Raw genomic sequence first — 25,828 nt, forward strand, 5'->3', positions numbered from 1 at the left:
CACACACACACACACACACACACACACACACACACACACACACAGACACAGAAAGGAGCGCAGTGTTGTGCAAACGCTGGCCTCACTTTTTGTCGAGGGAAAGAAAAACACCTTCACCTGTCTCAATATGTCCTCGACGGAACTTCTTCAAATTTGGTACAAACCTTCACTAAGACTCGAGGATGAACTGATTAGATTTTGAGGGTCAAAGGTCAAGGGCGTGGTGACCTCAGAAAACGCGGTTTTGGCCTCGTAAATGCAATATCTCTGTAACGCCTTGAGGAGCTTTCTTCAAATTTTCGTAAAAACTTTCACCTGGACTCAAGGAAACACTTTTTATCCATTACTTCATCCAAGACTTCACGCAGCAATTATGAAAAAATGGTTCATATTTGATAAGATTCTGGATAAAGAGTGGAGGAGTCAGACAACCACAAGGCGGTAAATCTAGTTTCCCTTAATATTGTGCCACAGATTGTAAAGACAGAGGTTAATAGAAAGTCTCCAGATATAATCATCTTTGTTTTTCTCTGTCTTTCTGGCTTGTTGACTGACAGTGGTGAAATCAAGTTAAGGACGAATAAGTTAAAAAAAAAAAATGATGAGAGAATCAATAGTATTCATAGTATTTGGGATCTGGCCCGGGGGCAACAAGAGGAAGTTAGCGTTTTAAGATAACGTTCTTTTCATCCCAACTGATTCTGCATATTCTCTATTAAATCCACACATGATAACACTTACACGATCTGGTTTCTCTGAACTGTCGGATGCAAATAAATGAAAATGTTGACTGTGCAAGTCAGAAGTGCAGTGTGGTCTGGACTGAGGCCACACTGTAGAAAACAGCCCCATAACACAAGGTTTTTATTGGTATGAGGAAGTAATTCTTCATCCTTGGGAAACCTGGTGCTGTAGACTTTCAGATGGCCGAACCCCCTCCCCAGACGCAACGTCAGGAAACAAGCAGCATGACTTCCCTCTGGGAATTTGAAGAATGTCCTGCGGTGCGTCCTAACGATGCTAATGCACATCTGCCGTTTGTTGTCGGCCTTTGTGATCAGTTTCTTTGAGTTGAATGCAGGTCCTCTCCCTTATCTCATCTTTAATGACCATAATTGTTCTCCTCATTTGATCTTACGCACTGCGTCCTGCAAGGTGTGTTAGTCTGACATTCCTGAGTGTGAGCCTTTCATTCTGACAGGACGTCTGTAAAAGTAATAATAATATATCAACTCTTTCCAATAGTCTATATCATCCTCCATTGATTTTATTGTGATAAAATTCTCATACATGGTAAAGTCGGCTGATTGGACGTGATGTGGAAAGGCACACACCTGTCTATAAAAGATCTCACAGCTGCAGATCAGAGCAGAACAGGCATCAGGTTCACCAGTAGAAGATGGAGGTGGATGGAGGGAATACCAGGGGATTAATTAGTGTGTTAAACCACATCACTACAGTTGGAGGTTATACTGCAAGATCAGATATTTATGTGGAAAACAAATACACTGTCTGTTACTGATACATTCTGTAAATTATTGTGTCGATTGCTTTGTGTTATTTTTCTTTAAATGTCTGTTAATTTCCACGTTTTTGTGTCTGAGGACGACCTCAAAGACAAAATGGTGCAAGTTAAAGATTATAGATAAATGTCCCGGACAACAGCGCTGTTAGGAGACAGGACCTAACGTCCCCCTGCAGCGAAACATTATCTAGGAAGTCTAGACGACTCTCAAGACATTGAGAGTGAATCTGGATCTGTTTGCTTTTGAAACATGAAGCATGTTGAACGTACAGATCAAACCGTACCACCACATGGACCGAATGAAGAGCTGGAGAGAGCTGGGCTCGTTTAACTTTTGATCCTTCAGACCTTTTATACGAAATTACGTCTGGATTTGATTTATTCTTCGTTCTTTTCGATGGTTTGATTTATTTTGACGTGACCACAGGACCGTGCGACAGTGTGGTAACGACACAGGTGACACAAACGATGGCCTGGTTACCGAATGATACGGTTATCCTGCAGGAGGCTTTGTTTGATTGTCTGTGAGAAGAATAAGTCGGTGCGCCGCCCCCCTCCCTCGAGCAACAAGAGAAATACAGACCGCTGATAGACAATCCTTTAATTGTGGCACCAGAGAATTTGAATGCATTTCAATCGAGGCCTATGACGTAACGTATTCTATTTCCTGGGAAGTGGGGGGGGGGTTGCGTGTTGCAACATGCAACACGCAACACGCAACACGCAGCGCTCACTCTTTACTGCATTTGTTTCTGCTCTGCACTGAATGGGCGGTCTTGTTTTCACCATGTAACACAGTTTGAGTGTATTTATGAAATGACTCTTTAACTCCTGCTCTTTTCCTGCTGCGCGTCTGACTTGGGAATATAAACCCCTTGAAAAGGAGTTCATATGTTGACCCTTCACAGTATGAGCCCCCCCCCCCACACACACACCTCATCAGAGAATGCCAAACGTCAGCCCTCTCCAGTTACCCCACCCCTCCACCCCCCCACCCCCACTCCCGGGAGCTCTGTTCCAGTTTTGTGAATGGTTTTGATAGTGACGTCCGCTCTGAGCAAACGCAGCAGTGCGAGGTTCACCCGGAGAAAGAAGTTGAGAGCGCAGCTCGGGCCGGGAGATGACCTGATAAGGTTGGAGAAGTGGGAGCCAGTCATGATGGAAGAGTAGTACGGAGAAGTCGGAGCCTCCCTTAATCCCTCCCTGCTGTATTTATCTGCTTCTTTTGTGTCACCAGCTTAAGACGCTCACTCCCCCCACATTGCATCCCATTATAGATGAATCACTGAATACCAGCTGGAATGTGCGTGTCTTTTAGCCAGTATTGTAATTGAACACGTTTGACAGCTGAAACAAAGGCCATATGATACCTATGCAATGTAAACAAGACGTTCATGTGACTGTGAAGATGTTTTTCACTCAACTTTTAAAACTGCTCCGACTGAGACGTGTGTGCCTCCGCCGAGAGATCAAACTCTCAGTGCGACGTCAAAATGTGTTTCCTGAGATAAATCTTATGAAAGTTTTTGAGTGAGAGAAGGCGGGGTGGGAGGGGTGGAGGCAGCTCAGCCATCATCACTCTGCAGCTCCTCCCACAGAGGGCAATCACCTCCCTCCCGCTTTTGTTCACTCCCATCACACGGAGGTTAAGTCACCCTCGGAGAGCTGCACAGTTCACCACAGATAACCACAGGCAGCTCTCAGAGCGGAGCTACGGCACAGGTGTGACTGCATCAGAGTGAGGACATTCTCTCTACCTGTTAATCATCAGCCTGGCTCACACATTAATTTCGGTCTTTCATCTCTGACGTTTGGCTGACGCCTGGCTCTCTGTCTTTTTACCTGCTTGTGCATCTTCTGGAGAATCAGACCTGATCTGTGACAGAGCGGCACATTTGAATTGTGCATCCACCAAGTGCCAGAGAAATGAATTTTGATGAAATTCTCCGTCTTATCGGAGGCTTTGGGAAGTTCCAGAAGACCTTGTATATATGGATCTGTCTACCTCAGATCTTTCTTGCGTTCCACATGCTGGTTTCTGTCTTCACTTCGGCTGTTCCTCCTCATTTATGCCGCTCCACGCGGACCTCAGCGGGTACTCCGGCCTCTGTGAACTTCAGCTCTCTGACCACCCCGGATGGCCGACCTGACCTGTCCTGCTCGGTCCCCTTGAACCACAGCGGCGCTGTCAGTCTCGGGGATGGACGCCCTGCTGGGAGCTGCCAGGGGGGCTGGGAGTACAGCACCCAGACCTTCCAAAGCACCATTGTCACTGAGGTGAGTTACTCAACTCGGGGGGGGGGGGGTGTTGAATTTCCTGAATATCGACATTTTCACCTGATGTTTTTAACATGAGGACTCCATGAAGTTCAGGAATGTGGAGGGGCTTAGCAGCTTTATTACAGTGAGCTCTGCTGATATCTGAGACAGGGTTGAACAGGGTGAGGGTCGAGACATGGACTCCCGCAGCGCAGGCATCCTCTGGGTCTCTCCACACACCCTGCCTTCCTGCCAGGTTTTGTAACACATGAACCTGAGGGGTGGGCAGCAGCGGTTACATGACCGAAATGATGTGATTGGACAAAGCAATGTCACATGGAGCTACATAACAGGTTCTCTGGGGGGAGATCTGCAGTTGATTTAGAAGACTGGAAGCCTGCCAGTCCACTACTGTGGACCCTGATGGGAAGATGCCCAGGGCTCTGCGATGTTCCAGCTGTGGACAATATGGAGGATGTTAGTGGTATATGCATTAACTGGCTCTAAACAGAGCAGTCTGCTTATGTCTAACCTCAAGGACAATGAAAGTCTAAATCTAGCCATAACTTGTGCCTTTTTATTAAAACAAGACTAGACCTCTGCAGGCTCAGGAGAACTCCTACCTCACTGCAGTGTAACTTCCACGGCACAAAACAAAAGTGTTGGACCAAACAAACGGATGATTTCTTGTTTCTTAGTGCCGTGGCTTAAGGGAAAGGCCACGAGGTCATCAAAATCAAACAGCTTCATCCCCTCTGGAGCATGAGTGTGCTCAGGAATCTGCCTGTTTGGGATACTTGTCATATATAAGTGGAACTAACTACTAAAAGTGCGGATACAGCACCAACATCATTAGGATTCATCCTGCGGGAACCATGAACGCTCACTGCTGATAACATGGAGATCCAGCATCCAGTACTTCTTGAGATACCTATGCCAAAGTGTTTGTCAAGTGGAGCTGTGGGCATAAACTGGCACCAAAGGAAAAGTGTTAGTCACTATCCTCTGGGGAGCATGAACGTACACGCCAGAATTCCTGACTTCACCTAATGTAACTGTGTTTGTTCCCTGCAGTGGGACCTGGTTTGTGACAGTGCCAGCCTGAACAACATGGGCTCCTCCATCTACATGTTTGGCCTCCTTGTTGGAGCCGCAGTGTTCGGGAGCTTAGCTGATAAGTAAGAGATGTCGTTTATCTAAAGTTCACCGTTGAATACTCGACGTACCTTCTAACTCCTTTTTTTTTGTTTTGTGTCAGCACAAAAAAGTTGGAAAATGTTTGGTCTCGTTGCAGGTACGGTCGCAGGATCATCATCCTCGTCAACCTGGCCATCCAGGCTGTGTTTGGGGTCGGTGCCGCTTTCGCCCCCAATTTTTACGTCTACACTGCCCTTCGCTTTATGGTCGGCATGTCCATCTCCGGTGTCATAATGAATGCGTTCGTTCTAGGTCAGTGCGCTGGAGAAACTTTAAGCTTTTTCTGCTTCATTTTCATTGTTTATTTTTGATTTAAAAGAGACATTCACTCAATTTAAAGAAAATAGCCAGGCAGATTGGTCTGATTTATGTCTTTCCAGAAATAATGTTGCAGGTGCTCACTGCTAACAGCGTCCAAAGGAAACTGTTTAGCTAATTGAAGCTATTTACCAGCTCCCAGGTTACTGAATAACAGGTTGTGGAGATCTCAAAACGTTTGGCATGAAACAAGGGAAGAGAGAGAGAGAGGGGTATGACAATCAACAAAGGTCCCTCAGCCTGAAAACCACTGGGCCATCGGACGACCCTGAGCAGGGTTTTTTATGGGTGATCTGTTTGTTATTTATTGAGAAAATAAAGGCAGTCTTCTGTCAACTCAAAATAAGCGCAGCAACAGTGTTTTGTACCTAAATGTGGATGAATAATCAGGCGACACCACCGAGAGGAATACTAAAACCTCACTTGAGGTTGGAGACTGCAAATTTTGAACGAAAGCTCACGTGTTGGTGTGGAGTCCAAAAGACGAGGGCATTTACCTGGTTTCTGAAGGGAGGGACAACAGTTGAGGGTATTTAATTGACATGCACCTTTAAATCTCTAGACTATCCCTTTAACACTGATTGTAGTTAATCACTTTACTATAAACTATAAAATGTGAACAGAAATAGCGTATTAGATGTTGATGTCATTTATTTTGTTAGTGTGTGTAGAGTCAGTTTGCCGTGTGACCTCGGCCCTGTCTCTGTCCCACACAGGCACAGAGTGGACGGGAGCCAAGCAGCGGATGCTGGCCGGTATAATCACGGACTACTTCTTCGGTTTCGGCTACATTATGCTGGCTGGAGTGGCGTACCTCATCAGAGACTGGCGTAAACTGCAGCTGGCTATTTCAGCACCTGGCTTCCTCTTCATCTTCTACATCTGGTGAGTGGGCAGCGGTGTGACCCAGATTTGGTGCAGTGTGTAAGGTATGTTTCCGTAGTTAACAAAAAAGGACTTTAACAGCATCTGTTAAAAAAAAAAAAAAGGTCTGTGATGTAGGAAATCCCACTTCATCCCCTGTGATTGAAAGCAAAAGGCGTAGCTAATACTGATTGTCATGCGTGTTCGGCACCACATTCCTCTCACACTTCTGGCGTAACAGTCAGGAAAAATGAACTGATCGAATCTCTCTTCGCCTCTCGCCGTAGATCTTACATGTGATGCTCATTTTTAATTGTCAGACAGAAAATGAATGAACGGCTGCGTTCCATTTCGCTGTTTGAGCAAATGTTTTTAGTCACACCAGCCCTTTTTTCTCGCCATGGCGAGTCAAGTTTGTCGACAGTGTGAGATGTGTGTGGAAGCGTTTCCCCCGCAGCGCAGCGGGTCAGGTGCAGGTGACTGTAAGTAGGTCATCTGAGCAATTTGTCTTTACAATTTCAGGGTGCTGCCAAAGTCGGCTCGCTGGTTAATGGCCAACGACAGGAAGGAGGAGGCGTGGGAGCTGATCCGGAAAGCGGCGCAGATGAACGGGAAGCCCCTCACCAAAGATCTGGAGATGTCTGAGGTACAGCTGCAACACGTCTATAGATATTTTTCATTTATTTAATCTTTACAAAGTACCTGTTACCATGGACGGTTCTCTGAGCCCTGTGCACCTTGTTGCTTCACCTGTGGAGCTTTTCATTCTCACACAGCTCATGTGAAAGTTTACAGTGATAACGGCACAAAATTTGCCATTTTTGAAACAGTGGGTCATTTATTTCACACAGAGATGAACCTGTGATTTTTGCCTGTGATTTTACCAGATATTAAAAACTATGGCTAACTAATTAGCCTGAAGTTAGCTCCATGAGTTGGTTGAAAACTTGTTTCTTTCATGTTTTTACGGCTCACACATACTTAATATTTTCAAACAGTATCTTTTAACTTTTAACTCCACAAGAGAAAAGGCTTTTAGGACGACGGTGGTTCAATCCCCGGCTCCTCCGGTCCGTCGCTAAAGTCGCCAGATGAAGTCACACACCAGTTTGCACGTCTGCGACGTCATGCTCTTGCTCTGGTAGCAGTGAGAGTGTAGTGCCTGTGTGACACAGGTTAAGCAGATGGCTCTGTCTAAGTCTGAACTGTCCTCACTTTGCATAAATGTTTTCAGGACTGGTGACTATCATTTAAACATGCAAACTCCTTAAACAGCTCCGTGTTTCATTGACTGTATAAGCCTGTCTCTCACTCAACTGTTTCACCAGATGTATAAAGTTGAAGAGAAAACAGAGCTGAGGAAAAAACACTCGTTCATAGACCTGGTTCGAACCCCGAAAATGAGGAAGCAGTCTCTGATTGTTTTTTATCTCTGGTGAGTACGAGCAGAAGCTTTTTGTCTTCACATCACTTTCAATACGTTGATATTCCCTCACGATATCCCGGTATCACCTTCACTGGGACTCGAGGAGGAACCGATTTAGATTTTGGTGGTCAAAGGTCAAAGGTCAAGGTCATGGTGACCTCTCAAAACATGGTTGTGGCCTTTTGAACGCAATATCTCTTTAAGCCTCGAAGGAACTTCTTCAAATTTTTTCTTTTTGGTTGTTTTTTTGTTCAGGGATAAAAACCAGAGCAGCTGAGTGATTTAAACTGTTCTTGTATCAGAGGAGGAGAGTTTATTAAAGTCACCCTGTTCAGGATTCTTTACTTTGGCACCATCAGGTGGTGGTGTGAGGAACGACAGCGGCAAACAGCCGCGGGGTTTCTTCTTTCTGTGAAATTCAGTTCCTGAGATTGTTTCATTTTACCTGCAAACAAACGTGTATTTAATCATAATGATTTGAAATTTTCTAACTCACTAACTGTGTCATCATGTCTCATGTGTCTGCTGAACACAGTCACTGAGTGTTGATAATATGATGAAGGTCAGAGGTCACACAGCTGTCTCCTAAATGATGTTTTTTCTTCTTCTCTTCCTCGGCCGTCTCAGGTTTGTGAACGTGCTCGTGTACTACGGCCTCTCCCTCAACATCTCCGACTTCGGGATGAACATCTACCTGACCCAGATGATCTTCGGCCTGGTGGAGATGCCTGCACGCACCATCACCCTGTTCACCCTCAACCGCTCCCGCAAAATCTCCCAGCTGGCTTTCCTGGCGGTGGGCGGCACCGCCTGCCTGCTGACCATCTTCATCCCCAGTGGTACGGACACACGGACTGTTCTCGTTCTATCAACTACATTTTTCAGCTCTTATCTATCCGTGTTTTTCATGTTTACTTTAAGCTTTTCCCGCCGCTTCCTTTTCCCTCGTTCCTCTAGACCTGTCTGTCATCAAAACAGTCCTGGCCATGATTGGGAAGTTTGGAATCACAGCTTCTCTGTCCATTATTTATGTCTACTCGGCGGAGGTGTTCCCCACTGTCATCAGGTGAGTAGGCCTTCATGTTAAGTTCCTCTCTCTCTCCCTGACTTCCCCGTCTCTCTCTCCCTGTAGCGACCTGAATATAAAGGGAAAAATGCCCCAAAAATAACATTTAAAAAAAAATCTGAGATTGACAGACGCTCTTCAGTGACACAGGACAGGACGTCTCCAGCAGCTGGGAGCCGCTTGTTTCTCTGGTAACTTCAGGTCCAGACGTCCTGGTTCGAATACAGAGCTCAAAACCACCGAGGTGTAAAAACTGTACGTGACTTTAAAAACTAGATAAAAGTCGATGTTGAGCTTCTGTCGGACAAAACACACTGACACATGATCGTAGAGGATATGATGTCACTGACAGGCAACCAATGAGATGTTGCCATGATTAAAATCACAGATTTCTCTGGTTTTGAAGACATTGATGGAAACATCTGGGGATAATGTGAGAACACATCTCAACAACATGTAAAACACGGGTCTAGTTGTTTTTAGACATTTTCAGCTACAGATTATATAAAAAACAACAAACATAGTGTATAATCAGTGATATTTATTGACAGTGACAGAGAAAACACAAGTGAAACTCTGTCTCCGGGTCCTGCACGGAGAATGAGACATAAAAATGCAAGTGGTCATATAATTTAAATATGTTTGAATATCTCTTATTGTAAACAGCTGCAGTTTGAGACAGTGGAAACTATAAGTGGAGAAAAGTATTTTAGAGCGTGTCCGTTTGTCTGATTTATTACAGATGTTACTTTCCTGGGCGATAGATACAAACCAGATGCTGGAAAATCTGACTTTAAAGTAGAAGTTGAATGTGCAGTTTGATGTATATATAGTGTAAATTCTACAGTTTGTTACGGGTCACCATCTCACAAAGGCAGGATACATGTCCTACTGATGTTGTTGCACTTTCTCCTTGTTGCTGATGAAGATCAATACGGATCAGAGGTTTCCTATAGGCTGTATAATTACACCACAGTTACACCGGCTCCTCCCCTCTCTTCCCTTCACTCTCTGATTCACAGACAAAATGGGATCGGCATCGGCTCCATGTGTGCTCGGACTGGAGGCGTCCTGGCTCCCATGATGTATCTGCTGAGGAGCATCAGTCCTCAGGCTCCCATGGTCCTGTGTGGTCTCTGCCCCCTGCTGGGCTCGGCCCTCACCCTGCTGCTGCCCGAGACGGCCAATAAGCCCCTACCTGACACCATCGCAGACATCGAGGGAACCGGCCTCAGGTCTGACACCACCACTGTTTTACCACTGATTGTAAAGGGTCACTTCACCCAAATTACAAACAGCAGATAGTTTTTACTGCAGGAAGTGGTAAATCACAACCAAAATAACAAGAATAGCAATGATCAGTAATAGAAGGGTTAAACATTTGGATATCATAACAGACATTTTGCTTGTTTCTGCCCTGTTTTCTCTGAAGAAACTGTTTTTATATTACATAGCTGGTTGTAGCAGTAAGAGCAGCACAGCGCATTCAGATTGAGTAACTTAGTGGGAGATGACAGGGTATAAGATAATTGTTGATAAGTAATATAAATAATGTTAAACTATCATTCTGTTTAGTATTTTTCTTTCTGAATCATGTTGTTTACCTGCAGCCTGGTAGCAAATGCTGCATGCATGTATTTTTTCATTACCTCAGATTTGACTTAACAAAATCAAAAACACTTGACTTAGACTAGAACCCTGTGGACTTCTACTTTGAGACTATCCTGAATATGAAAACTAAATCTGGAATATTAACTATTTAGACATAAACAGTTTTGTTGGTCATTGAATTGGGAAAAAAAAAACTCTTTAAAGGCAGATTATGTTTCCCTCTTCTAAAAGGATTTGAAGATCTAACACCAGACTGCTCTGTTTCCCCTCCGCACCCTGCAGTAGTACACGCAGCTGTAGCGAGGCACGGAGCTGCCTGTCAGTTAAATGTTCTCTTCACTTTGTTTGGCAGCGAGGAGGATGGCGGCGTGAAGCTCGTCATCTTCGACGCGTCTCTGAGGAACACGAACGTAGGCAGCAGCAGGATGGACTGACAAACACCAGCGGCACCGCAGCCAGTGTTTTTCAGGACTATACCAAAGACACAAGTCTATGCTTCCAGTGGAAGTCAAGATCAGTCTTTGTTTTGTTTGTGGGTCTTTGCAAGACGCCCAAAGTTTGTGCTCAAGTATTTTTACTCTTTTTCACTTTTTACATTTGTTCGTTTGTTTTTATACATTGTCTTCCAGTGTGTTAGATATCATCAGCTGACTGTTTGTCTTTTTTGATAGCTGAATGAAATTACTCACTTTGATTGTTGTGTAATGTTAAGAATGAAACTTACTCCATACGTAAGGAGTCGCTAGGAGCTGAGGATTCTGGTCTCATGGTCATCGTCTTTAAGCTGCCACAGCATCTGTATTTTGAACTTCAGGTAACACAGATTTATCATTTTTTAGGTGATTTCATTGAAAAGACACAAGTGTGTCTTTTCAAACTGCCTCAATTTACAGAAATCACAGCGCTTCAGGCATTAAAACTGCAGTAATTATTTTTGAGCACTTGGTGGCAGCAGAACAAACTGTAAACACAACACTGACATCACAATGTAAAGCTGTTTCAGCAAACAATTCCCTGTTTACACATCCAGTGAACAGAGTCATGCTACCTCATGAATGTGAGTCCAGTGTTCAGCCCTGGTCTGGAAAAGAAATCTTCTCTTCAGCTGCTAAATGCTCCACTGTCCTCACTAGCTAAATACTAACTTTGTCTGTCTGTGGTTTTGTGCTGAACACGTCGTGGATATTATGTGTATCGCAGCTTTTTTGCTGAAAGCAGCTGCCTGAGGGCAAAAAACTAAAACAATAAGCTAAAAGAGGCGAAAAAGCTGAGAAAGGGAGATAATTATCCCGTTATCTTGGGACCACAAATTTATGAACACAAATCCTTCCAAAACTGCGTCACACTGGCCGAGCATGGCTGAGTCCAGGCTGCGGAAGTCTCGTATCTTTCTTCTGTTTCTAGTTTTGAATCCACGGCGCTGTAGGGTGTCTCCTGTCAGCTCAGTGCAGCCAGGGAAAACTGATTGATTACCAGTGTTATCTGCACCAGCCATGCCAACCTATTACTTTGTGTTTTCCCTATGAGTTGGAATAGACACTTACTGGCACAAAGTCCAGATTATAAACAAATCTGAAAGTCAGTCAAGGATGAAGGGAAGTGAAGCTCTGGGTGGGAGGTTTGGTGTACAAGGTGAAATGTACAGTATGTCTTTTATTTTTATTCAATTGAAATGACTGACAGAAGAAAACAACAACTGAAAAATAATGTAAATTGCAGAAATATTGAATTTTCAATGATCAAGTAATAGTTTTGTTTTTAAATCCCTAGTTCAATTGTTCCATCCTTTAATGTCTCTGAAATGAAGCAACTTAAATGTCAATAAAACTGTAAAAACGGAGCCGTTGTAAAACTTTTGACCTCTAGTTTAGTTTTATATGCAGAGATTTTGTAGAACCAATGTCTGGTGATTAAAGTTGTTGATACACCTGATGTTATTTGTACAATAAAGGTTTGCTAGAAAATTTTTTTTTGTGTTTTAAGTTTCTTCCATCAGGTTATAAAAGCACTGGTCTCAGGGTGGTGTCGATTGGTCTCCAGCCAGAGGATGGGAACCAAAGCCAAGTTCAGGGACCAGGTGTGAGGCCCTCCAATGCCCAGGCAGCAGGGGCTGGGGGCCTGGAGCCAGTGCCAAGGGTTGACAAGCAAAGCCCAACACAAGAACCAGGTGTGAGGCCCTCCCAGCCACAACCCCAACCTATGCTACTTTAATTACTAAGTGTTTATTTTGGTTGTTTTAAATATGAATGTTTACCATGGACCTTTGAATATCTAAAAACCAAAGATGATGATAATAGTAATACTGTCTGTTTGTGTACAGTTAAATACATTTTTTAATGATAAAAAAAAACAAAACAAGCATTGAACAACGAATTGTGACACTGCAGCACATAAACACACTGTAACGCTGTCGTTATCAATAGAAATCCTAACATATAAAGTACATTTGCTGTATGTTGTTTTGTTTTTCAAGCAAATAACAGTTTAACGGTTTCTTTCGGTTTTGAATTTGAAATGAAAAACGGATTCTACACTAATTAATACTCAGACCGATACTTACGTTTACTTTAGTGCCCTGACCCGTTATAACATTACTTTTCAGCTGCGTCTTCTCTGTAAATGTCAGTTTGTTGAGATATTTCATTAGGAGACTTTAAGGTGCTGTTCGTCGTGGAGACACAAGATGGCGGCCCAACGTCAAGTTATAAAAACCGAACACTCACTGCAGCTACAGCGGTTAATCAGAAGTCAGTTAATAGACAGCACGTCACTTAGCACACAGCTCAAAAACTACATTCAGACCTTTCAGAAATTTAAAATAGCGCAATAAAACTGAATTTCTTGGTAGCTTCAGTGGAACTATACTTTTATGGAGACCTTAAATACTTTTATCTTCTACGTTCTTAAGCCTCTAAAGGCTAATAAAAAAAATCCGGAACATTTTAGTTCTGCTGTGATACCTGCATAAAATTCTTTTGAGTTTTGTCATAGTTTTATTAGACATCTTAATCGAAGAAATCTGTTACAACTACCACGCCCCTCCTCCCCCTTTTCGCTGTCTGATTTCTGATTGGACGGGAGTCCTGTCAGTCAAAGGACCAAGCCAGTCGTGCTCACTTCACTTGCTCCAAAAGCTATGGAATCGAAACTCTCGGTACATGTGTTTTTTTGTTTGTTTTTTTTCTTGATGAAAATACAGGCAACAAAAATAATAATCGAATTAACTGTCAGTTATTAATGGCGGCATGTGTTTCATTTTTTGAAAACAAACACCAAAACATTGCGATATAACAACGCCACTTCTAGATAAACAATTTACTGCAACTTAATCAAAATCACCGAGTAATTACGATAAATAATTAGCACGACTTTTGCCTCCTAACCGCGTCTCGACACGCCGGCCACTACAAAAACCTACAACCTTCCCCGGTCCTATTCCCTTTTTAATTCTTCGACGTATCCTACCCCCTCCTTTGCTGTTTTTGTGACGTTCGCTTACGCCTATGTAACTTTGATGTTTCCTACAGCAAGTGAAGGCAGCAGCAGTTTCATTGTGGCCCTGCAGAGCTAACGCCATCACACGCAGCGGCTACGACGAGCACCACGGTGACATCAGGGCCACCACAGCAGCGCAGTCCTCATCACTGCCAATTTATGTCATTATAACGGCAATGGAATATAGAGCAGCGGATTATTAGACGCGTTTTGAACTGGTAAGAAACACTTTGACATTTCTTTTTACTCATCATTCACATCGCTTCTATCCCTGAAGCGGAATGAATTACTTTGATTTTTTTTTTCTTTCTCCCAGGTATTATTGTTATTGACGTCTCTTGAACGTAAACGTGCTCAGCCTGTTAGCTAGCTACATCCCTGTCTGCCTCCTCTGAATGGAAAGGCTAGTGTAGGTGAGGCGTCGGCTGTTTTAAATGCGATCCCCTCTGTGTGTATTCAGTGAGACATATATATAAATAAATATATATAAATATATATATATATAAACACAGAAGCGTACATCTAGTCTGACTGAAACCCGAAGCAAATTAGACAAGTAGGTTATCCACGGTCATTGCTATTACGTTGTTTATGTTCACACAGGAGGCGTTTAGCCTTCAAATCGTCCTGACGCATTGGTTTTTTGATCCTCTCTGCTCGGTTGTTTACCATACTCTCCCCCCTTTTTGCACTCTCCCTCGCTCCCATCATCATCATCATCAGCAGCAGCAGCATCAGCAGCATCAGCAGCATCTCCTACTGATGCTCGGAGGAGTCAGATCAAGGACACAACCTCACATGATTCACAGTGGCTGTCTTATCTAGGAGGCTTTTTTTTTTTTTTTTGAGGCTTGTGCATGCACGCAGTTAACTTTGAGGACCAGGTTGCATTCCTCCACATACACGGTGTTGTTGTGCAGGTTGAAGTGCACAGGCATCGCTTCTGATTCTGACTGCTGGACGATAACGTGGTGTTTTTACTCTTGCACCCCTACTGTGTGTTTGCAAGTTTCACATATCAATCCTGCATTGTAATCCGGCTCATATGCACTGTGCTGCTCTTCCTCTTGTTCTTCCTAATCACCGAAGGGAAGTTTCTCCACCCTTTCCTTTTGTGAATTGGGGTTAAACGCTCTTGTCACCTCTGTCTCCTTTTTTGAATTATTGATGGGCATCCCTTCATCCATTTCTTCAGCCCATAAAAACCTGGCCAAGTCTGAACCGCAGCCAATTGTTCTGCACATTTATTTGTGTTAAATTACCGTAATTGATTATATTGTTGGTCACTGGTGAAGTTATTTAAGGCGCTACTCAAGGGAAAGACTGCAGGAACTACAGTCTGATGTCGAGTCTGGAGAAGTACTATTATCCCTATTTTCAGAATCCCGGCTTCCTTTGGGTTTTTGAACGCTGCCAGCAGCCGGTCTACAGCTCGCTGACTCCCCCGAGTTTAAGACTTTTGCACCAAGAAGACAAAGCTGCTTGTTTTACCACCATATGATGTGATGGCCAGCTTGCAGGTGCAGTGCATGGAAGCAATATAAACCGTGAGCGGATGCGTGTCCACAGGCCGCCGGGATGATCTCTGATGAGATGTAGTTGTAGTTTTCGGAAACTAAACTCAGGAACCAGTGTGCTTTAGGAAATACAAGCTTTACATACACAAAATAAGGTGCAGATCATGTTTTACAAATCCTAATCATTTGACATCTGTTGGGCATTTGGCATTAATCCTGCCAGATTTGAAAATTAGAGATAGGAGATAAATCCTTGCCTCCATGTTTGTCTTAAATCTGCCGTTTTTTTGTTTTTTTTTTTGCAGTGGAGTTGTGTACTGCAGATGTCCCCGTCTGACTCGTCGGCTTTTTTGCAGAAATAAAATCCTGCTGTAGTCAGGTTGAGTTATGAGTCAAGAGCCACTCCTCTGTATTCTCTCTGCTGGTGCTATACAATAGGAAGAGGCGTGCACGATATCTGTTGGTGTTAAGCTCGTTGGCCCGTTCAGACAGACACTTTCAAACGGCTTCTCATCCTTTCTTTTTTTTTTTTTTTTTGCTCTGTGGCGAGACGCTGCCAAAGAGCTCTGTTCCTAATCACACTTCACCCCGCCACTGACTGACGGAGGGATACTAAGTGCTGGCAGGAGAGACCTGATCAGGCAGGTTGTCACACACAGAGGTGAGAGGGTTCGGACCGTGGAACAGGAAATCTTAACGCAGTGCTATTGTGTGTGTGTGTGCGGTGTCTGCTGATGAGTTGCTCTTCTAAGTTGAATAGTACGAATAATAAACTTTAATCCACAGTTTGGTTTTTTAGATTTCATGCATGTTTGTTGTTTGTGTGAAATTTGTTGTTTGAAACAGAATGCGGCTCAATTATATAAAGTTTTATCTCGATTATCTTGTTTTCATGATCGTTGGAAGCCAAAAATCGTAGTCTCTAAATGAGATCAGATTAATCGCCCAGTTATTTCCAAACTGTCCCACAGTTTTCACACATCCACCTGTTTCCTCCGCCTGTTCCACCTTTGTCTGTTTGGATGAGTCTAAACACAGCTTTGGTTGGATGTCGAAGAGGTCCGTCTGAGTTGTTTAACGTGTTGAACACGTTGTGTACTTTACTGTCGACTGGTTCAATCTGTTATGGGAGTTATAGTTTCAGTGGTTTCTGCTTTTTCTTTTGTGGCTCCTGATGTCTTTGGGTCGTGGAGCCTGAACACTGAGCGGTGTTTGCTCATGACCTCTCATCCCAGGTGATGGTGTGTTTGATTGGTTTTTAAAGCAGTTTTAGAGGCTTGAATAATTGAAAATAAAGTATTTTTTACAAGTGAAAAGCAAAGAACTGAGAAAATAATAAACAAGCATCTTTTTCTCTCATGGTTTGACCCCCTCAGATTTGGTCATGACCCCTTGTGGGTTCAGACCTCTTGGCTGGGAACCACTGATGTAACAGGATAGGTACGTTGCATAATAGGTAGAACTTTTTGCTGCTGTACTTTTCTCACTGCGGTGGAATGAAAACAATCCTGTCACAAGTTTCGCTTTGCACATTAAGAGATGTTGATATTTTCTGATGTTCTCTGTGATCACAGATTTGGAAGATTGTGGTCCAGGTATTTACTCTTGAGTGATTTCTATTTTTAAACTTGCCTTGGCTTTGACCCACTTTGGACCCAGTCTGACTGGGACCCCCCCCCTCTCCTGCTGGTGAGGCTGTGTCTTGCAGTGCTGTGATGTAGCTGTCCTCAGCGGACCCCCGGCTCAGAGAGGGGGAATACACCTTAGCGGGACGCGCAGGTGTGAAGTGTACTTACAGTGGTTACATCACTCCTAATGTCACTCCGGGCTCCGTACGCTCTGTGGCTGGTGCCATTTTGAACAGATGTGGCTGCACAGAGCTGATATCGGCCACGGTGAAGCTCCAGACCTCATCAGTCGCCGGCGTTATGTAACCTCTAATCTCTGTTACTTCAAAATCACACACTTTACCCAAACAGGAAGTCTTGGAGAGTTGTTCTGGTACTGATACCAGTTTTAGACAAAGATTATAGTTTCACACCTGGATGATGAATCAATTCTTCTTCATCACTGTAAAGTCGTGGCCTGCACAGGAAGTTGAGTTGTCCACTCTGCTGTTACACAGTGGAGAAGAAGAAAGTCAGATTGGATCATAAAATAATAATATCTTTTGCATTTGTGTACTTGTTCAATCTGAACGCAGAGTTCAGGCATTAGAGCATCTCTAATCTCCATGACAACTGAGCAATCAATATCCCATCTCATCTGCTGATGAGCAAGTGGACCCTTTATTTTTGGTTTGTTTGTCGTCAGAGTAAAATTTCTAGATATCGTATAAACACACAAAAACAATTCAACAACAAACCGACATCACCTTATATAAAGAACCTGTGGCCCTTTGCTGTATGTCATCCTCTCTCTCTCTCTCTCTCTGTCTCTCTCTCTCTCCCTCTCTGTCTCTCTGTCTCTCTCTCTCTCTCTCTCTCTCTCTGTCTCTCTCTCTCTCTCTCTCTCTCTCTCTCTGTCTCTCTCTCTGTCTCTCTCTCTGTCTCTCTCTCTCTCTCTCTCTCTGTCTCTCTCTGTCTCTCTCTCTGTCTCTCACTCTCTCTGTCTGTCTCTCTCTCTCTCCCTCTCTGTCTCTCTGTCTCTCTCTCTGTCTCTCTCTCTCTCTCTGTCTGTCTCTCTCTCTTTAATGGATCTTTGTTATTACAGCAATATCAATAATTCCTAGATTTTTTTATTATTATTATTATTATTATTATTATTATGTATTTTATTTAACAAATCATCCCATTTGAAATTATGGCCAGTTTGTTAATGAGTTACGAGTTTGAAATAGTAAAAAAAATTCATAATAAATGAAAAGTATCGTAATGTTCAGGACCGAGGTGCGTACTGAAATGTTTTGCGTATCCTTGCACCTCTAATATGTAATGATTTATTAATTATACGGAGGCGGCTCATGCACGTCCATAGATAAGAGTACGTGCACGGTGTAGACGGCCTGGGATACCCCCAGTCCAGGAGCTGACGTCGTCACAGGGAGCTCGCAGTGGGTGTGGCGGCCCCGGCTCATGGCGCTCAGCATCACGCCAGGACCTCAGAGGTCAGCGAGACGACCACAACAATGCCGTCCTTTGTGTGACGCTTCCAGTGGAGAGGGGGATGAAATGTGTCTCTCTCTCCTCTCTCTCCCTGCGTCCCTGCAGTTGGTGGCGGAGTTGTGACGTATACTCGCAGGCTCCAATGAAGTTATTGTTACAGCCGGATAAATGAACGCAGGGTATGAAGAGCCGGTGGGGACGTAGCGCTGACATGTGAGAGCAGAGCTACAGATCATATGATCCGCCCCTCCAGCGTCTCGCTACCACAACTCCCCGGTTTTCTTTCTCTGCTAATTAGAAAACCCAGAACTTTCCCTCTTACACGATCCATCAGCTTCATTAAAAACAGGGATGTTTGCGAGCCGGGCCGTCTGCCGCTGGATCACTGTTGCAGTGATACCATGGGAGGAAATGATGTGTGAAAGCGATGCACTTGCATGAAAGCTTGTCAAAACCAGGGGCCCCACGGAGATGTCCGTCTTAGGGGTGTTTCTTCAAAAGGAATTCAATTAGCAGGAGTTGTTTGTCTCGCTTCGAGGAGCTGGAGTGACACAGATCCTATCACGCTGATCGCATCGCGCACAATCCCTTATCAGCCCACCACTTCCACCTGCCGCCGCTCCTCTTTGTGTTAGCGCTCAGCGTGCAGCCCCCCCCCCCCCCCCCGAAATGTGCAAAGTCAGTTTGCTGGTCGTCGAGTGTGGCTTCATTTCCTGTGAACATAATCACAGTTGCTCATTTACATCTGGAGCACAGGCAAGGCATGAGAGCACCAGCACACACGGCTTCCTCTCATATCCTGCTCAACATTTTCCATTTTTAATCTCCCTCGCTTTTTTTTTTTTTTTTTTCTTTCTTAATCTCTCCAATTCCATTTAGCTCTCGACTCCATTTAGCCTTTATTCATGAGTTCAATAGTGCATTGGAGCGCCTCGGTGTATATTTAAAAACCTTACCGCTGAATGAATCAAGCAGAAATCTTTTAATTCTGCCAGCCAACCACCCGACCTGAGAGGTCACCCCGGTGCAGAGGCCCCTGGGCCGGCAGCTGGGAGATTCCTGCAGCAGGTTTCAGCCACATCTGTCCGAGCAGGGCGCCGGAGATCCAGAGATCCACGGCGTCACGTGGCGCTCGGAGAAGCAGCGTTAGAAAAAGTTAAATGGAAAGTTTTCACAGTGTTTGAAAGTGTAGAAAGACGTGGTCTGAAACTAAAGAGTCCTAATGTGTTGAAGAGCGTTAATGTGTGGCCAGGTGGATGTTTTACTTCCACACCTGTGTCAGTGTATTTACTATAAATCGTGTGTCTCTCACTGACCTGGTTGGTGGTTTGCTCTACTTTATGTGAACATGCTGACACAGTTCCCCTGCAGTTATAGATCTACAAAGTGCTAACATGAGACATGAGCAAAGATGTCTTTAATCTTTCTTTCATTTCTCTCAATCGATTATCAATTTCTTTCTCCCCCTTTATTTTTCAGTTTTTTTTTTTTTTTGTGATACTTCTTGTTGCCAGGCGACTGACAGGCCAATGACTACCACAGGAAATAGTTTTCCAGAGGTGAGGAAAGTCAGCTTTCAGAATTTTTTCAGAATAAAAGCTCACAAAAGCTTGAAATGAAGCGTTGCTGCTTTTATTTTCTAGGCAAAAAGATGATATTATTGCTGGTGCGGGCCGTTTTCACCAGTTGCCGAGCGCTGCCTCACAGTGTGTTAACTACTTCTCTCTCTTCTTCTCACAAATACAAACAGAAACAGAAACAGAAACAGAGCCGGTAAACAGACACAGTGGCTGTTAACACACGACAACACGGTGACACTTACATTTCCACCTCTCTAGTGTGTCGACTGCAGAGAAATACAAGAAAGATTTGTAAAAGTAAAAGTTGTGAATTGATCTCAATGCTGTTATTAATAACTTTCTGATCTGTATCTGGCTCTGATGTGAATTATGGGATGGTTCCGTGTTGACGACTAGCTTTAAGAGCACAGTGAACACTGGAGCGTCTGGAGGCAGCAATCATGTGGGCGTCGTTCTCCTCGCTGAAAGGGCGAGCGAGGAGAACGACACATCTCACTACGCTTCGTTATTTATTAATGATATGTTTACGGCGGCGGCGGGCGGACCCATGACAAGTGTTTGTATTTTGAAGGGGAAAACAAAAGCGCCCGTGTCTCTACATATGTTAATGGCCGAGAGACGTTTTTCATACATAATTAACTTGCTGTGAAATTTCCAGCTGCGTCTAATGTCATGTGTGAGTGACAAAGGCCATATTCTGCCTCAACAAAGCCAGACTGTGCTGCACGTGCACCACGCTGCTGGAAAATCTGCATTGCAAAAATGCATTGCTTTATGGTTTTGTATGAATTTCACTGTTTCTGATTTAGCTTCGTGCACGCAGGTTTCCTCCCGGAGCTCAATGTGAGTTTCTGTTTATGTGGAAAAAGTCTTCTGAGCCTCAGACAGTGACCGTGTATCAGAGAGATTCTATTATGGCCAATTTCCACTGCAGCACACAGTCTCCTGAACTCTGCTTCCTGTCTGCCCTCTGTGTAACTCCGCGCTCTCGCCTTGACTGTGCAGCGTCATTTTCTCTGCATTGCTGATGCAGCTGCCAGATGCTGACAAAGGAGACGATCGCTCGTCCAGGTCTGTGGCGTCATGTTGGCGCTGGGGCCTTCACCACCGGCTGTGACATCACCGAGGGATAAACCCCTGTTGGCGGAGTGACAGGGCTTTATCTTCAGGACGCTCTGTCGCATGTTGATGCGCCAGAGATGTGACTCCCTCTGTGGACGTTTTGTATATACAGTGTGGTTTTGATCAGGGTTGGAGAAGCTGGTCAACGCGGCTTCACTCGCTCCGATTTGATTTTGGTGGTCAAAGGTCAAAGGTCAACGCCAGCGTGACCTCACAAAAAAAAAACACTTTTACTCGAGACACACAGCAGTTATGACAGGGACGTAATCTGAGACTGGTCTGAGTGGTGGAGGCAGACGGCCGTGAGGCGCTGATCCCAGTTAGTGATTATCTCAGGCAACTGACGGGTCCATAGGTCAAGCTCATAGGCAAGTTTCTGCTGGAAAACAAGACGCTCTGTCGCCCTCAAAGTCAAGCGTGTCGCTACAGTTGGAGTTTTCTTTTTCCCCCACGTTTGAATCCAGCGCAGAGAGAACTCTAATCTGCCGGGAGGAAAACTGGCCATTTTAATCCACTCCTTAGCGGCGTCTGTCAGTCAGCCTCTGCGTGTGAGAGCCGGCAGGCCACCGACGGTCCTGACCTGTCAATCACATCGCATCTCATCCGTCAGGGCTCGTGGGAACGCGGATGAAACGTTGAGGATTTAACCGGTGTGCTAGCATGTCACGTCTTCACCAGAAACTTCATGCAACGTTTCAGGAAAAAAAAAAAAAACCTCACAGGCAGCGGAAATATATTAACACGACTGAACTACCCCACCGTCTGTAAGGTTGCTCTAAATCCGTGTAAAGGCTGTAGCCTGCAGCTGTAAGCTTTGCAAATGCAGCTATTATTGAAATGGCAAAGAGCCCTACATACCCTTCAGAGACTGGCCCTGAATTGAACCAGACGTGGGCGGCTGACGAGGAGCTTTATGTTCAGTTGTACAGGGAACGGCTCCGTCTGCGGTGTAGACGGAAAGCAGGGGGGGGGGGGCACCTCCGGCTTGGCCCCCCCGGCTTGGCCCCCGGTCCCCGAAGAGTACGAGCGGCTGTGATCGCGGGTGGGAAGCCAGTGAGGGAGCGTGTCCCTGCAGCTGAGACGGTGAATTGTACAGACTCTTTACGTGTGAAGTTTCCTCTGTTTCATTGTTGTTACTGTTCTCAGCGTGGAGGAAATTCACCGCCGTTTTGAGAAGGAACTAACCATTATTCTCATTTTTGAATAATCTGATGATTCAACTCAAAAATATCTCTAAAAAAAACGACTTAGATAATTAAATAAATATGGTGGTCAAAGGCCATTACTCAAGACTTCACACAGCAATATCTGAAATAAACAGGGATGTGGGGTAATTCTAGTTTAATCAGTGAGTCACTGACAAAAGTAATTGACTGATAAAACAGTGATCAAGCGTTTAAAGGAGAACAGAGTCTGCTCAGCCTCCCCAGGCCGTCAGACGGGGGTTGGCAGTGACAGTTGCTCTAATAGACACATACAGTGTATGGAGTTGGCAGCGAGCGTCCTCGGAGGAAATGAAGCTAAACGAAATAAAAAAAAATCAGCACAAAGCCTGATTTTTTTTTTTTTTTTTCCCGCCTTGAACTCTGGCTGTGCGGCTCAGCTCCCGCCTTCCCGCCCAGAGGTCAGGCACCTTCTGTGTGGGTCCGGCTGTGTGTCACTTCAGTCCGGTAGCCCACTCATCCGCCCCGGTAGCCAGGCAGCGGCAGAATGAGTGAACCCGTTGTGCCTCCGCTGGGTCATGTGACAGCTCAGTGTGGCTGAATGACTCGCCCCGCAGCCCCACTGCCATTATGTTTTATTAGAGGGGCTGCTGATGAAAAGACAAGAGTCAGCTCTCCCTCTGGGGCCGGGGGGGGGATCCACAACACTCGCAGCAAGGCCTGCTGGGAGCCCGTCACCATGACTGCCTGGGCCGACGGGCAGAGAGCGGAGGAGGAGGAGGAGAAGGAGTCCACAGACATGTGGGGCGGCCAAATGGCAATTTTCTGCTGGTGAAGACTTAAATCACATGTTTGACTCACACTGAGGTCGGAGTATTTTGAGACTCCCTCACACGGCTCTAAAATAAACACAGGACAACCAGCAGCTGAAAACGCTGGTTAGTTCCTGGCCGAGCGTTTGAACACTACCTGCACTTTACTCACGTCCCACTCTAGTAATGATGTTACTATAGTAACGGTCCTCCCTGCCCTGGCTACAAGAGAGAGTAAAATAAAAGAAGGTGTGTAATGTCATTTATAGCAGGTGAGAAAAAGTTGAAAGGAAGTGTTAGACCTTCTCTTCCTGTTGTCCTCATTATCTTTGTTTTTGTTTTTTCCGCTGTCTCTTCTTCTACTATTTCTACACCACCTCACTCGCCCACATGTCGGCCAGTCAGCTGTTCCACTGAGGGATTTTGGATTGAAAACAGTAGGTAGGGCCGAGCGAGCGGTGACGGCTTCCAACGCTGTTTCGAAACAAACTTCGGCTGATAATAATCTGCAGGTTCCACTGGAGCGTGACTGTCCAGATAAAAATGGGCTACACACAAAATAATGTATATTTTTCAGGTTGTTTCCCCATCATGCTCTGCTTCACATGTATTGATCTTGTGCAGATAAAATCAGCTCACTTCAAAGTCAAATGAATTGTTCCGTCTGTGGAGGCTTAATACAGCCAATAACAGGAAACATTCATGTAACAGACCCCCACAAACCACCACCAGCACCAGCAGCAGCAGCAGCAGCAGCAGCAGCAGCAGCTTTTCACGTGGGCGGCTGCTTTTTGCAAAACAAACGATTGCATCACATCAGCGAAGCCGCATGCATCTGCAGCGTCTGTGCCGCTCCGCTAACAAACAGTGAAGCCACGGAGATAGATTAAATTAGATCAGCAAGGGCCGAGCTTTAAAGTCAGAGCAGCAGCTAATGAGTTGGACCGTATTTGGCAGCAGAGACAGCGCGTCTTTTGTGAAGAAAGGGCAGTTAGGAGGCGCACCATGCAGTTAACCCCCGACCCTGCTGCCACACAATGACTCCACTGTGTGATTCTGCTGTCAGTCAGAGAGCTGGCAGCTACTGTAAAGTTTATCCACGCCTGGTGGAGATTTATCTGCTGAATAAAAGTTGCCATGTAGTGCATCAGAAAAGCCCTTCATGGGTTAGTTCTGTACTTTTTTTTATTTTTTTTTATTCGCTCACAGCTCTGAAGTTTACAAAGGACTTATTCTGATGTCGGGAGTTATTGAGTCTCAATCAAAGCATCAGCGGAAAAATTTACCAAAGCAGGAGAACTAAAAGATCTGAGCTCCTTTATCACAACTGTAAATGGTTTCACTGCTCTGTTTTCCACAGTTCTGAGATTTACAAAGCACTTATTCTCTCGTTACTGGAGACTCTCCTAATGGTCTGAACCCTGAGGGCTGAGAGGAACGTTCCAGAAAAAGTCCAGAATATAAGTGAGTGATTAAAACTGCTGGATGTGTGTGTGTGTGTGTGTGTGTGTGTCCGTGTACGTCCAGGGCAGAGACCGGTCCGTCGACAGTCGACTGGCTCCGTACGATTCTCGTGGACACGATACCTGCACTGATTAGATTGTGGTGGCTAAAGGTCAAAGGTCAAAGTCAGTGTCACCTCACAAAACAACCTTTGTAGCCGTCAGTCAAAACTTCACGCAGCAGTTATTTCCCACAAATGGTTCGTATTTTACGTGACTCGTGAGGTTTGTTTTCTTTCCTGTAAAATAATCACACAGCCTCCATTAACTAACATGCTCCTGTGCATGAAATGAGAGGTGCAGTGCCAGGTGGCGTCAGGGAGTTTCGATGCTCTACATTTATGAATGAATGCATTTCTAAAAAAGAAAAATCCACCTGGAGAAAAACAGAAAAACTCCGGAGCAGTGGAACGTGGCGGTCACTCAGGCTGCAGGTCAACGCCGGCGGCTCCGACACTGGACGAATCTGTGTTTATCGACCTCCCCTTCGTTGTTTATCGCACTGTTTGGTGTTTGATCACCATGACGATGGGTCACAAAAAGCCGCACTTATAGAAGTTAAGGCCGACAGTCCCTTGGCGTCGTCCTGAAGCATTCTGGGAAAGTTTCGCCAAGACCTATTTTCACAAAGAAGCGTGAATGACGGCGGTTGGCACACGCAGTTGATATCCATGTTTTATTGAATGGGGACGATTAATAATTGAGCATCTGTGTGTCCCTGCAGGGCCTCTTGTTTTGGCGGCGCAACAAAGCAATGTGGAGGAAATAAAGATCCTGAAACGCTGAAAACCAGAGGTACGACGCTGCACACACTCCGCACACACACACACACACACACACACACACACGTGGATGGGTTCAGGCGTGTTTACTCGCATCACATCACCATATGAGAATAACCTTGTGTACACACTGACGGCAGATGGACGGACGGTAACACATGCTCGTTCTGGAGGATTTTCCTTGTCTTCGAATGCATGTGGGTCATGGGGATAGTGGAGCGCACACACACACACACACACACACACACACACACACACACACACACACACACACAGATTCCCACCAGCTGGCCATCAGTAGCTGAGATTGTTTGCCAGAGGCCGATCTGCTGTCTCTAGCACGAACACGTACCTGTGGTGCGTTAACGTTGGCTGCAGGTGTTTCAGTCCTAAACTGCCACCTCGCGTGTCCTTAGTCACTGGAGCGGCACGTGGATGTTGTTACAGGACGACCCATGAAGACGGCTGAGAGCTAAAGTGTTGGA

At 45.0% G+C, this 25,828-nt stretch overlaps 2 protein-coding genes across 5 annotated transcripts in view; both read left to right on the forward strand.

Annotated features, from left to right (window-relative positions):
* Positions 1–3,451: 3,451 nt before the first annotated feature.
* LOC111237269 (organic cation transporter protein-like) lies at positions 3,452–12,349 on the forward strand. Its single transcript, XM_022766300.1, has 12 exons — positions 3,452–3,802; positions 4,859–4,962; positions 5,079–5,233; positions 6,016–6,184; positions 6,686–6,809; positions 7,492–7,598; positions 8,217–8,428; positions 8,547–8,655; positions 9,678–9,890; positions 10,619–10,676; positions 10,979–11,080; positions 12,263–12,349. The coding sequence occupies exons 1-12, from the start codon at positions 3,452–3,454 to the stop codon at positions 12,347–12,349; spliced, it is 1,791 nt and encodes a 596-aa protein (XP_022622021.1).
* A 1,499-nt stretch (positions 12,350–13,848) lies between these two features.
* Positions 13,849–25,828, forward strand: part of fyn (FYN proto-oncogene, Src family tyrosine kinase) — a 58,764-nt gene continuing 46,784 nt past the window's right edge. For 2 of the 4 annotated variants that reach the window (XM_022764307.1, XM_022764348.1), the window contains exons 1-2: positions 13,849–13,979; positions 25,286–25,356. The gene's annotated coding sequence lies outside the window, so the exon portion shown is untranslated. Of the gene's footprint in view, positions 13,980–15,842; positions 15,940–25,285; positions 25,357–25,828 lie in introns of those variants that run through there. The other 2 variants (XM_022764316.1, XM_022764325.1) reach the window with 2 other exon arrangements.

Source organism: Seriola dumerili, unplaced genomic scaffold (genome assembly GCF_002260705.1).
Source record: "Seriola dumerili isolate Sdu_G_001 unplaced genomic scaffold, Sdu_1.0 BDQW01000025.1, whole genome shotgun sequence".
NCBI classification, from domain to species: Eukaryota; Metazoa; Chordata; class Actinopteri; order Carangiformes; family Carangidae; genus Seriola; species Seriola dumerili.

What these genes read in the sequence shown, in the direction of transcription:
- LOC111237269 (XM_022766300.1), top strand. Translation starts at nt 3,452, where the DNA reads ATGAATTTTGATGAAATTCTCCGTCTTATCGGAGGCTTTGGGAAGTTC. An exon ending in TTCGGGAGCTTAGCTGATAA is followed by an intron (nt 4,963 to 5,078) that starts GTAAGAGATGTC and finishes GTCTCGTTGCAG; the next exon opens with GTACGGTCGCAGGATCATCA. An exon ending in CGTCTCTGAGGAACACGAAC is followed by an intron (nt 10,677 to 10,978) that starts GTAGGCAGCAGC and finishes TGTAATGTTAAG; the next exon opens with AATGAAACTTACTCCATACG.